Raw genomic sequence first — 16,668 nt, forward strand, 5'->3', positions numbered from 1 at the left:
TTTTTCCTTTCCATAGGAAAGTAAAAGAACGCAAGAAGAACCATTGTGAATTGAAGTTAAGACCTTCTGGTGTTGGGTTGACAGCAAGTGTCATTAAACTGAGCGTCTGTCTAATGTCCATTTAGCTTTTTCATCTCACAAGGTCAACTGGTATTCATCCTTACATCTCAGTTTAAGAAGATCCTTAAGCACAAGGCTAGGTTTTGGATAATGAAGATTCATAAGCTTAATAAGAAATAGAAAATGTCAAACCAAGAAGCCCCAACTGATGAAATCAAATTATAAATTTCCAGCTCAAGGGTATGTTGTGTTTGATAACAATTTTGATCAAACAAGTGTTTAGAAATTAATTATAATTAGTTATAATGGAAAATGAATTGGATAATGAGAAGAAAGAAAAAAGAAATTGTGAATCCAATTTATTTAATTATTGAATCAAAAGGATATAATAAATAATTAATAAAATTTGATTTAATAGAAATTGAAGAATTTATATTGGGCATAGAAGCAATTGCATTTATCTCGAATCCAAAAGTTCGAGTTGAAAGAATAATAAACTTAATTTTTTTCTCAACCCATGAATTTATACTCTGTTTTTCTATGTAGGACGGCAAACTATCGACATTCGTCCTCACATGTCAGTTGAACATTTGGACCTAAACTATTCTCTCAACAATCACGGCTTTCTTGTCAGTAGGACACTTAGGCCTAAACCACTCCCAACACTCACGTGTCAATGGAACACGTGAACTATTATTTTCAAAAATTCTTCATGTCAATTGGACACGTGTATTTTTACTCTCATGAGCCTTTACATGTCAATCGGACATGCTACCCGAATAACTGCCCTCAACATGGACTTGGCGTGGTGTGAGGCTATACGGACAAATTGAATCTGCTCTAATACCACGTGAGATTTTAAGATATTACGATCGTTTAATTTAAAAGGTTAACCTTGTAGGATACGGTATGATTTTATTTATTTATTACTCAATGAATACATGCTATTTATTTAATTAATCACACATGTTGGTCACGCCAGAGCATTTGCCATGCACACCGTTTACCCTCCATTTAATTAATTACATGTGATGGGCCTTCAAAACTAATCTAACCCATGCGTGATGGAGAGTATTGAGTAATAATACATAAGTCACATTGTATTTAACAATATTAACCTTGTTAAATTAGACGGTTGTGATATCTCAAAATCTCATAAAAATAAATTTTTTTTTACTGTTGGCTACCTTAGACCACCATAAAACATATTCTCATACTTATCATTCTTCTAATCTTTCTATATATTTATTACCTTAATTAATTTATAACAAATACTTAATCTATATTACAAAAGGGAGAATAAGCGTAATTGGGGGAATTTTCATTATCCAAAAAATGTCCATAAGCAGCAGAACTAGATATTGAAGAAATTATGAGTATATGGTGTGTTTGATTTTGGAATAATATTGATTACTCTATTTCACTTTAACTCTACTTATCTCCAATTCAACAACACAATTATTACTTTTTCTTTTTTCTTCAATAACGTTCAATTCAATTTTTAATACTAAATTATCTCAACTATTAATTACTTTTTTCACAATTCAACAACACAATCATTACTTTCTCTCAACTAATCATTACTTTTTCAATTTTTACTTTTTACAAATTATCCCTCTCTTCGACAATGGAGAGACCCACTTTAGGAGCCATTTGTGAAACTTTATTTACATATTTATTAAAGGGGAAATGGTTGTAGGCTTACGATGCCACGCCTAGCACTTGACGTGCTCCGAGTGGAGCACATCAACTATTCCCCAGCCCTCTAATATGGGCCGGAGGACAATTTATCTTCCCCTACAATGGATGGAAGAAAAATGTCTCAGTCCAATTGACACGTGGAATCAACTGAGTCGATTTTTTTAAAGCATTGCAGATGCTCTTAGGCCCCATAATCAAATATTATAGTTAAAATTTTATGTATTATATATCTGCCTATAATAAATTAAACCCTCTAATATTAAATTTTATAATTCAAATGCTAGTAAATTTTATTTTTCTTCATCTATTATAGGTATTTAAAGTATTAAACCCTCTAATATTAAATTTTATAACTCAAATGCTAATAAATTTTATTTTTCTTCATCTATTATAGGTATTTAAAGTAGGCTCATCGAGCCTGTGCGATGAGGAGTTTCCGTTCATGTGATGTGAGTCTGTCACGTAGGATTTTTGAGCACTTCTTCAACTCTTGGTTGAGTGCCTTTTCATGCATCTTCTTTAATTTAATAACATATGGAAAATAATTAATAAAAAAATTAAAGAATGTAAGAGATAAGCATAAGTTTATTAATATTGTAGTGGTACAAACATGGTTAGTTATGTCAATTATCTTGTATTCGAAACTTCCCATCCAACTTTTTTTTTATTATGCCTTTTTTTCATATTTTATTTTTGAAAAAAAGACATTTTTAATGTGAACTTGACACCGTTAAATTTGCCCACGTTGTAATTTATAAGTGGTTGCAAATTAAAATTATTCAAAAATTTTAAAAATGAGAAATTAAAATAAAATAAATTAATTACACCTTAAAAAATAACATCGAGGCACTAGATGGTCACCGAGAGAGGGTCTAGATGAGGGGCTCCCCCTTCTAGGCCCCTACAAAGTGACATATATATCAAATGTCCAATATATTATATGGATATGGAACTTTTAATGTAAGAGTTGCAAATATGTAACTCATATTAGTACAAAATGTACAAATTATCATGTTTTTATAATATCGATACGCGAAATATGTATTATTTAATATAACTATTCATATGAAAAGTTGTATTAGATTTAACATTAGGCCGTATCTTGTTTCTGAATAAATTTCTATGAAAAATAAATAAAACCATCTATACAAATATATTACAAGTAAATTTATAAGTTTCTATTAGAAAAAGAAAACATATAATAATAACAAATCTATACTCTCAATCAATAGACCTCTATTAATATATAATATTATATATAAGTCATAAACATAATAAGTCATAATAACGTATATATTTTATTTATTTTTATAACAAATTCAAAAACAAATCATAAGAGTCCGCACAATGCGCGGGCGTCAAGTCTAGTTTATATTGATTATTCAACTAGACCTTATTAATTTTCCCACAAATCTCCAGCTTTCTCCCTCTTAAGCATTCCAATTGAATTCTCACTTTTTCCCACAATTTTATTTCTTATTACTCATCTTTGTATATTATCTTCTTCATTTTGAATTTTCTTCATCGCATCTAATTTTTCTCCTAATAACCTCTAATTCTAATTTTCTCCATAAAGTTAAATTCTTTTTTTTTTTTTTGCGTACCCTGATATCTGAAAACACAATGAGCCTCGCCTAATTCAGTTCGAGTTTGGTCAATCAACTAAGAGGGTAAGCCTCATAGCATGGATTTTCTCCTTTTGCAAGACTTGACTATGAAATTTTATTCTAAGAGAATAAACGTTGAACTGTTTGAATTAACCCATACTGGTAACACTAAATTCTTTTTTTATGAAACAAGGGTTGTCCGTTAATACATTCTACTCTTCTTTTCTAACATAATTATCATATCTTTTTTTGAAAAGTTTTGAAATATTAAGATTACACGGGAAGACTTTTTTGAAGTAATCTCTTTTGCATTTAATTCAAAGTAATATTGAAAATTTTAATTAGTAATTTTGCATTTCAAATACTACAAAAATAAATTTTAAAATACATTAACTTATACTAATTTTACTAAATCATTAAAGACCTTATTTCAAAGTTTGACTTTAAGCCGCGAATTCCATCGGACACCTCCTGTAAGTAGGAGCTATTAATAAAAAAGTACATACGATAAATTCGGTTGCAGATGAAAGTGGCAATGCAATTTATTCCAGTATATTGATACCTGATTATGAATTTTTTTTTTTTTATGAAAACCTGACCATGGAATTTCTCATATCGTAGGAATAATCATCCTATGATTTGACCACCGATTAATCATCCTATTAACTAGACATCTATGTACCACAAAAGGTAGTGGTTTAGTAGCTAATAAGCTTACTCCCATGTGGTTTGACAATCCCAATGTCACTAGTTCAAATTGCTCCTAATGCATTTGTCAAAAACATTTGCTAGTTATATGCTCTTTTGCTTAAGGTTAGGGGACACCAGCTTCTATAAACTATATTAGACCTTTAGTGATACTATGCTGACGGGATTAATGCTTGCATTGGTTGTTTAGTTCGTCTGATATATTCACAATTAAACACGAAAGTCTAAATATTGCAACTTTGATTATTCCTTGTGAAATTTTACATTTGCCAATAAAGGTATCTTCTACCACTACCACCTAGTGGTAAGGACTTGGATGAATTGTCTCGTATCATGCTTACGATGGATCAACCCTTCGACACTTCCGGCAGCTCCTCCAAGGCAGTGTTCGGCAGAGAACCACCGATAATTTGCAACATAAGGTCATTTTTTATTTTTTTAATGAAAAATAACATGAGATTTTTTCTTTTTCACAACATAAAAATGAAATAATTTCACCATAGGTCACGAAATTTTTTTATTTGCATCAAACAACATTCCGTTAAAAAATGGACAGAATGCTGACGTGACGGCTCTTTAGGGGAGTTTTGTAAGAATTGCAACAAGAGGAACCTAAAATAATTTATATAAAATAAAAATAATATAAAAGTAAATAAAAAAAGTTAGAGGCAAGATCGAAGAAGGGGGCAGGGCATCTCGGCCATCCGACCGACCACCCCCGATCACGGTGGCCAGTACGATCTGTGCCTGCTGGCGACTTTAATCGGGGGGTGGGTGGGTGGTTGACAGGCCGCTCCCACTCCCTTCTCTTATCTTGCCTCTATTTTTTGTTATTTTTATTTTTAAAATTTGTTTTAAGTCCGTCTAGTTGCAATTCTTGCAAAACTCCTCAAAAAGAACTGGCATGTCAAAAAACCATACTATACGGTAAAAAAAATAAGGGGAAATAGCACTCTCTAACATGAAATTTGAGTCATTTTAATTTCATTTCTTAGCATGCTTTTTAAAATTAGCACGACATAGCACAATTTACAATTCTCCTTTCAAATCTAGCACGTCATTTAAATTCCTTCAAAAACACTAACCGAAAGTTGAGTTGGCTTGATGGTAACCACTCCATGCATACGTGGACGCGACACGTGGACGAGATAATGACAAAAATATTTAAAATTACAAAAATTTAAAAAGAGAAAGAAAAAGAGGCAAGAGGGGAGCTAAGATCAGGGGAGGGGCGTCCCCCGCCGGTCGGCCCCTTTCAGGCGACCTCCGGCGACCTCGCCCCGGGGAGGGATAATACAGGTAAGGGGGAGCCCCCTCCCCCAATATAGCTCCCCCTTCCCCTATCTTGACTGCCCCTCTATCTTTGTTTTAGAACAGAGACATGGGGAGCCAATATCGAGGGACCCCCTCCCCCAGCACGGGTGACAAGGGCACCTTAAGATAAATTGGGGCCTAGAGCGAAATCGCAACACAAGACCTATTATTTATTCAATGAAAGCAATATAAACGGTTATTTAAAATTTAGTTTTCTAATTTATTTTTATATATAATTACTAATTAAATCATTATAATCAATTGGGTTAATTACCTAAAAAATTACAAACTTTTCACATTTTATCAATTCTAACACTAACTTTTTTCTTGACCTAACAATACACAAACAATAATTTGATATCAATATTAGCACGTTCCAACTTTTTCGTTAATTTAAATTGGAATTGTTGGCCATCACCCCTGATAGGGATAGTCGGCGACCTCAGAAGAAGCATCGACTCTACAGGGGCGATGGTGGCCTCCGATGAGGCCCTTACTGCTCAAATTGGAAAAAAAAAAAGCAAATTTGAGAAAAAAAGGAAGAGGGTTGGTGGCGGGAGCCTCGTCAATGGACACCACCCCATAATTGGGGTCGACGGGAACATATGTCATCACATGCTACCTTGATGAGGGGCGGTGACCGCCATTGACGCCGCACCTATAAAAAAAAGATGACGCCATGCTAACATTGATATCAATTTGATATTTTGTGTGATTTTAGGTCAAAAAAAAGTTCGTGCAAGAATTGGTAAAATGTGAAAAGTTTATGTTTTTTTAGATAATTAACTCTAATCAATTTTCTCTGACATTTTTTTAATTGATGATAAAGCTAATCCATATAATCTTTCTTGAGATATTATAGATCCTAGGTTAGATTTATTAATTTTAGTTTTAATTTTGAAAAATGTCTTTCGGTCGAAACTATTGTCACAAGAATTGTTAACATTATTCTAGGGTTGGTACTATGTGTCATGTCGTAAAACGGGTTGTGTCTAAATGGATTCATGTCAGAAAGCTTTAAACCAGAACACAACACGTTTAATAAATGTCTCAAGATTTTCAAATACGAACACGGCACGTTTAATTACGGTTTGACACAGATACAACACGTGTAATCCGTTTAACTGAGCGTGTATAAATATGTATGTATACTTACCTACACGATATAACACTATCACCTTTAGGTACATATTATACTTACATAATATGACACTATTAGCCTTAATTACACATTACTACACGATTGACATGATAAATGCACCATAAACGGGTGATTTATATAAACAAATTTAGATAATTTTAGTGTACTTTCTTCTATAAATTGATACAATATGTGAAACAAATTTATTAACACGATAACACATAATATAAATTGGTCTAACCGTGTCTCAATGGGTTATAAGGGTTGAACCTGATTAGACATGATTATTTATCGTGTCTAAACGGGTTTGACATTTTTATGCACGAAACACAGATAGCCTTAACCTAAACCCGTGTCGTATCCATGTCGTATACATGTTGTATTATCATGTTGCGTCAAATACTGTTCGCCCTACATTATTCTATAGTTAATATATGCATTTGAAAAAAAAAATCGTTTTCATGTGATTGAGTATATCTATTGGAGTATTATCTTTTATTTGTATACTCTCTCTTAACATTTTTAATTCCAAAAATTAAATTTAAACCATTTATTTTAGAATTACCGTTATGTTATAAGAAAATTTCGAGATCAATATATTGTTTATTCAAATTTTCCTGATCTAATAACCTCAATTTTTTACCATTAAACAGAAAACCAAAAATGGCTTCTATAATGGTACAAAATAGTCATTTTTAATTTGTACGTTGGAAGAATTAATTGAACGACTGTGTTGAAGAAGAGTAGAAAATTTTGTGTTGATGGAATGAATGAGTTGACTGTTAAATATTGATTAATTTGTCCGTTATCAGATTGAAATTTTTTTAGAAAATAAATCAATTAATTGGAGAATTGGGTAGTCTTTCCTAAAGAATGTGTACATTAGAATGAAATTGAGGAATAACAATAACTATTAAGGTAAATGAGGGATTTTAGGAAGTAGTTGAGAAATATTAGGGATATCAATAAGCAATTATGGGAAAATGGGAGATAATGGTGGGTTGTTAAATAATTAATAGGGTTGAAGTTATTACATATATATATATATATACACATGTAATAAAGTATGCCACTTATCTCCCATATATATAGAAAGACGTGTGAATTGTGAAGGATGCTACTTGGGCGGCTGGGCCATAATTATCTGGCCAGATACTTGGACCCATATGTGTAGGCCTTAGTGGGCCAAATGTTGGTGCCGGTTGAGCCTTCAGGGACCTCACCAGTCAGGGCTGGACCAAGTTATAGGCAATTGAAGCCTTCGGTGAGGCCCCGGGGGGAACGGTGGGGAGCGTCCCCCTCCTTGATCTCGGCTACTCCAATCTCTTATCGAAAACATAGACACAAGGGGGAGTCAAAATCGGCGGAGGGGGCTCCCCCTGCTGGTTGACCTCTGGCGACCTCGCCTGAGGGGGGAGAAAGGCGGGGGAAGCCCCCTCTCCCGATCTCGGCTCCCCCTTGCTTTGCTTTTTCTATAATTTTTAAATTTTTTACTATTATCTCATCCACATATCACGTCCACGTATGCAAGAAGGGCCTATCATCAAGCCAACTCAGCTTACCGTTAGTGTTTTTTATGGAACTTAAACAGTGTATTAGATTTGAAAGGAGAAAGATAATTTGTGTTATGTCGTGTCAATTTCAAAAAGCGTGTAGGAGGTAAAAATGACCCAAATTCTGTGCTATGGGGTGCTATTTCGCAAAAAAGTAAACAGTATTGTGGGGTGAAAATTTTTTGTGACTCATGGTGAATTTATTTCATTGTATGATCCAGCATAAAAAGAACAAAAAAATATTGTGTTATTTTTTCAATTTTAATTTATTAATTTTCAAAATCTTGTCTTTTTTAGTTTGAGAAAATTACATCGTACAACATAATTGTGTAATTTTTTTTCACATTGCAGTACAAATAAAAATAATTTTACCATATAGCACGAAAAAAATAAAATTTTTAGACGCCACAATTTGCCATCTATGGGTGTGCAAAAAAAAAAAACTATAACCAAACCGTCCCGATAACCATCCCGTTCCATATAGAAAAATAACTGAATTTTTCTATTTTGGAAAAAATACAGTTCCTAAGTTTTCGACAAATTCGGTTTCAGGACAGCTACGATTTTCAATTTCAAAAATCGCAGTTAACCATCCCATCCCGAATATATATATATATATATATATAACATATATATAACATATTTTGTTGTATATATATGTATTTTTTTAACTGGAACTTGTAGAAATTCGAATAAATATGTAATTAAGCGTGTGTATTTGTTTATGCTTTTTTATCTTGATTGTACTCTTGAGTCTTATAGAACTCAAACTTTATAAATTTAGATATAATGTTAGGCTTCTTAATTCGGGATGGTTCTATTAGCCGAACTGGAAAAAAAAAATAGAATGATTTTATGATTGTAATATGGTTTCGAGATCGGTTTCGGTTAAAAAATCTCACTCTCGAAAATTCAGGATGGTTACGATTAGCAATGATAATCGAACCATCTCGTCCCATGCTCATCCCCAGCTAATTATGTTAAAAAAATGAATGGAAAGCAAACGAGGCGGCTTTTTTTGGGAAGTTTTATGCACATGGCAATTTGTGCGACTCAAAATAAATAAAATAATATAAACCTAAAAAAAAAAATGGGATGGGACCACCCCCTATCAACATTGCCGGCATAGTCTGAGCCAATCGGCGACGTCGATCGGGAGGTGGGTGGTCAGTAGGGGCGCCCCCATCCCCTTCTTCGATCCTTTTTTTTTTTTTTAGTTCACTCAAGTTTTCGTCTATGCAAAACCACTTTTTAAGGTATGCATATAAGCTTTCTATTAATTTTTTAACGGAATATAAACAACATGCCTTGGCTTGAAAATGTTTTTTCTTTTTTTTTTGTGTGCTGAATCTTAAAAAGGTTGGCAAGTTATATTGTATGGTGTAATTCTTCGTTTTTTTATACAATAAAATTAAAAATATTATTCATAATAGCACATAGTAAGGAGTAAGAATGATAAGGGGAAACAAATCTCTCCATACCTTTCTTTCTCTCTTCTCAACCCCCCAAACACCACCCCCTCCCGGTAAAAGCTACCGCCCTTGGCCGTTCCTTCTTCTTGGCCGCGGCAACGACGTGACTGGCCTTCAAGCGCTTGCTCTAACTATTCAGGCTTGTGGCTCTCCTCCTAGTGGTTGGAATGGGTCCTTGGTCTGTTGTTCCAGTGGTTGCTCTCAACAACAGCGCATTCGATCCCTCTAACTGCTTCCCCTAGCGAGATGATTCTGTGAAGGCCTTCTACGCTTGGGTCCCAGTCAAAGACCCCTCAGTGCATTACTCCCTTAGGGCTTCCTCCGAATACTATGAAGAAGTAAATTTGATATAGATTATGGACTTGACAAAGGACTCCATCTCAATTTTCAGTGGGGTCTATATAGAATTGTTGTAGGAGGTTGGGAATTAGAATTACAGTGAATAATTAATTACTGCAATTAAATCACGCCTATTTGATATGTTCATTAAATTTATTTTTTTTGTTGTTGTTATTCAATGATCTACGGTTTTCTCAGTCCTTGTAATTTTTCTTTTGAATATTTTTCCTCTTGTACTTGTCTTTTGCTGACGGAATGCATCATTATTTACTTGCCGAGGGGGAAAAAAAAAAAACAAAAGAAAGAATGATAATTGTCAAGAAAGAATGATAATTGTCCTATATCACTGTCTTCGCAAAATTCTTTTTTGCGAAAAGACAAGGCGTTTATCGAATTTACCCAAAAACGAAGAAGAAAGAGTCCCGTCGATTTTTTTTTGGGCTGAATTAAAAAAAAAGAATAATTATACTATATAACCTAACGTTTAAGCGAATTCTTAATTTTAATCAAAACTTAATTTTTTACCAGAAATATTCCAACGTGTTGGTTTCACATCTAGCCTGACGCGACACATTAATTTTGTAACGTTACTTACATGTATTACAAAATTAGCGTGCCGCATGTGCAATTCTGTCAATTTTGGACATAAAGTTAGCGTCGGCCTAGATGTAAACCAACATGTCAACGTTAGGATATTTCAGATAAAAAATCAAGTTTGGACTAGAATTAAAAATTCATTTAAACGTGAAATTACAATTAATCCTTAAAAAAGAACTGATCCTGTGAACTTTTGTTTTTTATGTGTAGGGTCCACGTGGACCTTGTATCAACCGTCGGCGTCGTCGCGGCCGTAATTAATCTAAATCACGATATGTTTAAAGTTAAGCCAACGGCAGATTCATTTCCTTCCTTCTTCCATTTAAATTAAGCCATTTTCATCATCATAAATCATCATCATCAGGACGATAATGGCGATTCAACCTTAACCTGCAACTCCTGCCTTCTCTATCTGCAACAAATTAGCAGAGGCAGATAGACAAGAGAGCTGCGCTCATCAATTTAATCTCATATACATTATATATGCGGGTGGAAGAAGGAAAATGGCGGCGTGGTACTATCAGATTGCATTGGGAGGAGCGCCGTCGATAACAATGGCGAAGTCCTCCATCCTGAGAGCCGAGCAGCCTCTGGCCCCCGATCTCCCCTTCGATCCTACCCTCTCGAGGAGCAGCGGCGGCGCAGCTCGCTCCTCTCCTCGCCGCCGCGATCTCGTCTTCATCGTCAACCCACTGGGTCTCTCTCTCTCACTCCCCCACAACAACGTCCACATCCGAATGATTGTTTTAGGCGGTCGCTAGTGGTAATTGCTTTTTCATTGTGGGGCTTTTGTGGTGCTGTGCAGGCGCTAATGGTAGGACCGGGAAGGAGTGGAAGAAACTGCTGCCGTATTTAAGGTCTCGCCTCGGGAGAGACTGTAACGTGAGTTTCCTTTTTTTGCTGCAAATTTTGATATCCGCATTCCACTTTTCTATAGAATTCAGCAGTTCGTAAGATACGAGGATTCCAGTTCCGAGCATGAGCTGAGCACACTGACTATTGAATAGCAGTGGAATTGTCCTTTGTACTAGAGGGTCCTGTAAAAAGGTCATCTTCCTAGAATTTACGGCGGACGAAGTGCTCGATTTCTCCCAAGTTTTCTCTTGTCTGTCCCCTGGAAATGTTGTAATTTGCATGTTCTCTTGTTTTGGCTTGCTCCATTGATTCCTCACCCATGCTTCAGTTTTTCAGTTCGGTTCTGGGTATTTAATTAGTTCTTCAGCACTTATTTATGCCCTTTTCTCGCTAAAATGTTCCTGCTAAAAGAATGATAAATGTTATACGAATGAGAGCATGTTCAAGATCAGGCTTGATGCTTGTGTTTGCTTAACGATGAGTGCATTTCTTTGTGAGTTTTGTGTGAACATTTGGACCCTTGATATAAGTATTTTTATTTGTGACCAGGTATGCGAATCTTTGACTTCTGGTCCGTCTCATGCAATTGACATTACCAGGGAGGTAGGCATCATCCATTTGAGCACTCCACTCCCTTTTAGATATCTTATGGAATTCGAAGTTCTTGTAAGATAATGTTACAATATGATCTGTTAATACTGCTTGATTGTTATTCAGGCAATTCGGGAAGGTGCAGATGCTGTGATAGCAGTCGGAGGTGATGGTACTCTTCATGAGGTGGGGTTCCCCTAACTTTCAACTGAATTGCCTGCCTGCTTCAATGTACCATGTAGCCTATCTTTGATTACTCTGCAAATTAGCAGTTGGTTAATAGCAATACTTTCCTTATTGATCTTCCATCTAGTTCAAGAATTGTGAACAAAATGTTGTAAGTGGTCGATTGTGAATTTCCTTTTTATGGGGAAATGGAGTGTTCTGGGTTAATGGAGTCTAATGGAGTGGGATCTAAAACGTGTCTAAAAGATTTTTTTTTCTTTTGTTTCGTTTAATCCTATTCACTTTTGGTAATGCTTGCTTTTTAACAACAATATCATGTGCTACAGTAGTATGGAATTCTTGTGTTGCTAATTCTTATCAATAACCTAGAGGCCTTGGACCTTGAATTTGCAGTTTATTTTCAATGTATAGATATTCTTACCAAGAGCATAATTTTTCCAGAAATTATGACTAATTGACTCAAGCTTTGAAAGCAGGTGGTAAACGGCTTCTTTTGGGCTGGAAAACCCGTCAGCAATCATGATAAAGAAGCTCATCATTCCACTGCACTGGGTGTGAGTAACTTATTTACAACTTATTGTGCTATTGCAAACCCGCCCCCGCCCCCCCCCCCCCCCCCCCCCCAGCTCTATGATCTATCGTTCATTAAAGATGTACAATTTCTTTTGCCCTGATGCAGCTTATCCCCCTGGGAACAGGCTCTGATTTCGCCAGAACATTTGGATGGTTAGTCCACATCAATCCTGTTTTTCATTTTAATGTTGTCATTTCTTTTTTGAGTAATAAATGTAAAAGATTACATTAAGAGGCACCAAGAAAGTGCATAATTTAGCACATATATTCTTCAATTTAATGTTGTGTCTGTTAAGTGAAGAAGTTGGAAATGTTCTCGTTCTTTTCTCAGGAAAAACGATCCTCAGGAAGCCATTGAGCGGATTGCCAAGGGTAAATTCAATCAGGCACCCATTTATTCTTTCCTTACCTTGATTATATAAAGATGAATTTGTGATTGTAGCCTTTTGGACATAGTTGATAATGTGCTTGGTTTCTTTGCTTTTTATTGATATTTTGGAATGTTCATTTTGCAGGGGTAAGATCACCAATAGATGTTGGTGTTATTAGCAGCGAAAATGAAGAATCTCACTATTTCATAAATGTGGCTGACATTCATCTGTAAGGTTAACCTGCATTTTCATGGTGGAATTAGAAGCATACTACATGACTTTTCTCATTCTCCTTTTCCCATATATTGGCAGGAGCGCAAAGGCTGGTTACTATGCTTCTCGATACAAGAGATTTGGTAACTTGTGCTACGTCATTGGAGCTTTGCAAGCCTTCATTGGGCACTCTAATCAGGATATTAGAATCAAGGTCAATTCTCCATAACTTTCCAGTTGCTTCCAAAAATTACAAAACTAATTTCCCTTCTGTCCAGATTGTTCATGTTGGCAAGCATGTGCATTTTAAAGTTCTAAAGACATTATCAGTGTGAGTGTAGGTCAATGACGGTGAGTGGGAAACATGTACCCAAGCGACAGCACTTTGTATTGGAAATGCAAAATTCTTTGGTGGTGGTATGAAAATTACACCTAATGCTGATCCAAGGAGTGGAGATTTTGAGGTCAGTTGTCTCTGAGATCTTATAAGCATGCTGCGAAAAATGTTCTATGGTAGACGGATGTGCTTTGTTTGGTGGTCTAAAATCTAAAATGCCCTGTGTGACACTTCTTTGCAGGTTGTGATTCTTCAGGATTTCAAGTGGTATGATTTCATTCTCAAGTTACACAAGCTCTACAACGGAACTCATTTATCAGTGAGGAACGTACATACAAGAAGGTATGACTATACCTTTTTATGGTTGAATTAGCAGCAGCTTATTGTTGGAAGTTAAATGCAATTTAGGAACTCATCTTACTCTGTAATGGAAATGATTGGAAACTCCAATCAGATAATTAGAAAAGAAAATCTAGCACTACCGCTTTCATTTATCCCTCCTTTAGCCCCAGAAAAGATGTCAGCGGCAGAAGTGGCAGTTGGCTAAGTAGGCATCCTAGGTGGTCTTATCTCCTGCTTCTTATGTAGACATTTACGAGTCAAATGTCATCAACGAGAGGCAATTGCTAGCCAAAATGTGCCATCTGTGTCATCCCTTTTCTTCTCATTTCCTATGCATCATTGAGAAGGTGTAGGTCATCCCCATCGGTTTCTTTGAAGACATTTCGGTCAATCGGGGTCGTTTATATTCTCTATGATGTTTCTCCATTTATGGTATCTTGTTGACAAAGCAGAGTGCAGTACATCGAAGTGGAAGACCTGTCGGGCAGTGGCAGAATTTTTGTTCAGTCAGATGGAGAACATCTCGGGTTCCTCCCTCGGAAGTTTTGCATCCTGCCTTCTGCCATCGATATGATATGCTGAGACGAAGCACCCAGTTATATCACCTTCTTTCACCAACACCACGTGTTCTGAATACCTTAGTTCACGCACGGAGAGAAGCAGCAGAAGCGGGACTTGTACACAGAGGCAGACAAGGCGAAATGCCGAGTTGTGAGGATAATGGGCCATTGGTCGGCCCATGGCCCTGCCCAAATTCATTTTGGGCTGGATGAGCTGTTTCTAAAAGTATAGCTAATATTCACGATCTATATCGGATCTGAAATGAGACTCGTTCTTCGTCATTGTCCTAAAAGGGTTTGCTTTTGTTTTAGGCAATGTAAATATTCTTCTCGTTCTTGCCCTTCTCTTTTATGTTTGTCACTAAAACAAGGGATATCCACCTTTCACTTTCCTTACGAACCTTTCCTAGATAAATTAGAGCTACCAAACCATATTGGGTTTAAGAAAGCTACCGATACCATTGCTTCGAAAAGTTGTATGGAAGAACAAGAAAAAGAAGATGACTTGTTCTTTTCGTAAGAAGATGAGAGCCCAACTGTCAGATGAGATGAATCAAAAGTTGAAAGTGGCTAACAAAGTCGATTCGAATGGTAAGGAAAGGAAGTTTGCTGGTTCTCTTGGAGGTGTCAAGTAGACGTAAGGCTGTGCTTGCACTGGCCGAGAAATCTCACGGTTCATGTGAACGACCCCGTAAACTCGAACGTGCAGCTGGCAGAGTAAGAAGTGTTCTCTTGTTGGCCAAAATGCACCACTCCTGCATTCTAAATGGGATTGTGCTGTGTCCACTAAGTCCTTTCTCTCTATCTGTATTTGCTGAGGTTCCAATAAAAAAGAAGTCATTTTATATAGCCTTCTTTTATTGCCTATGTGCTCATTACATTATCGGCTAATATTCCTCAAATACCTGAAAAAAACAAAAAAAGAGAAACGAAACGCATTGCCATGGCATGCGTCCTCGTATTTAAAAAATTCTGAATTCGATTATCATTAGTAGAATTATATATGCTCATTAATTTTTATTTCTAAGTCATCATTGTATTAGGATTATGGACTTTTCTCGAATTGAAAAACAAATACACCAGAAGAGAAAAAAGAAGAAGAAAATGAGAGCACCTTATGATCGGTAAATGGAATTGATGTTGACGGCGAATCATGCATGCATTTGGAAGAGCCCAAATATTTCGCCTGATATAAGAAAATTCTCTCATTCAATTGGCCCCCGTGAGCCATTCTTTGTCAATCCCTTTCTCCTCGTGACCGTGGGTCCATATGACATGTACATACATTTGACGGAAACAATAATAACAAAAATCATTAGAGCTAGCTTTGATCGGGTCCCATGCATGTTTTGTAGTAATCCATCCAATAATTGGATCATAAACCCGGTTCTTAACCACAAGTTCCCGATAAAACTGTCATGTATTCGATCGCAGAGAGTCGTGATGAGATAGATCATCCTAAGACTTCCTCCCTGTGCAAATATCACAGAGTATACATATTTAAGTATGCTTACGGATGTTTTCTATATAGTTTCAATTCATCATAAAATTCCCTTAAAGAAAAGGAAAATGGTAACGGGTCATAGCAAATCTTTGATGAAAAGGAAGTGATCTCGGAGCCAATTTAAGTAGATAGTACGTGCGTGCACTTTGTCGTAGTCCATGAAACCGTGGTCGGGTTGCCTTTACACGCTTATCCTTGGAAACATTAACGGTGAAACCATTCATTTATGTAAAAAAAAAAAAGAAAAAAAAAGAAGGTAAAATACATTAAAAAAAAGAAAAAGAAAAAGAAAAAGAAGACGTCCGTCAAGTTGAATGAGTTTTACCGTTAATTGTGGGGGGATGGGGGAAGAATCAGAAGGACCCAGACGTCACTTAGGGAGCGATCCACGTCAGTTTTCCGGCACTTGACAACAAATGTATGGAGTTGGACCATTCCTCCCTCCCAGCTGTACTCCCAACACGGACAGATCATTCATCCAACATCTCATTTCTATGTGCCTCTCTTCACTGCCAAGTCCAACCCAAAAAATAAATAAATAAAATAAAAATCTGTTAATAATAATATTGATAATTTAGATGAAAAAGTTTTTTCCGATAAAATTACAATGCTCCGTTTGTTTTCAAAGTCGTGGTTTAAGATTT

The 16,668-nt window shown here is 35.8% G+C and overlaps 1 protein-coding gene across 1 annotated transcript; it reads left to right on the top strand.

The window, feature by feature from the left end:
• Positions 1–10,793: 10,793 nt before the first annotated feature.
• LOC116192900 (sphingoid long-chain bases kinase 2, mitochondrial) lies at positions 10,794–14,964 on the top strand. Its single transcript, XM_031521599.1, has 12 exons — positions 10,794–11,188; positions 11,298–11,374; positions 11,897–11,950; positions 12,065–12,124; positions 12,601–12,678; positions 12,804–12,850; positions 13,029–13,069; positions 13,213–13,297; positions 13,381–13,495; positions 13,623–13,745; positions 13,860–13,960; positions 14,413–14,964. Exons 1-12 carry the CDS (start codon positions 10,996–10,998, stop codon positions 14,540–14,542), a joined length of 1,104 nt encoding a protein of 367 aa, XP_031377459.1. The 5' UTR covers positions 10,794–10,995; the 3' UTR covers positions 14,543–14,964.
• Positions 14,965–16,668: the final 1,704 nt, after the last annotated feature.

Source organism: Punica granatum, chromosome 1 (assembly GCF_007655135.1).
Source record: "Punica granatum isolate Tunisia-2019 chromosome 1, ASM765513v2, whole genome shotgun sequence".
Lineage (NCBI taxonomy): Eukaryota > Viridiplantae > Streptophyta > Magnoliopsida > Myrtales > Lythraceae > Punica > Punica granatum.

What these genes read in the sequence shown, in the direction of transcription:
- LOC116192900 (XM_031521599.1), top strand. Translation starts at nt 10,996, where the DNA reads ATGGCGGCGTGGTACTATCAGATTGCATTGGGAGGAGCGCCGTCGATA. An exon ending in CAATTGACATTACCAGGGAG is followed by an intron (nt 11,951 to 12,064) that starts GTAGGCATCATC and finishes ATTGTTATTCAG; the next exon opens with GCAATTCGGGAAGGTGCAGA. An exon ending in CATTGAGCGGATTGCCAAGG is followed by an intron (nt 13,070 to 13,212) that starts GTAAATTCAATC and finishes TTCATTTTGCAG; the next exon opens with GGGTAAGATCACCAATAGAT.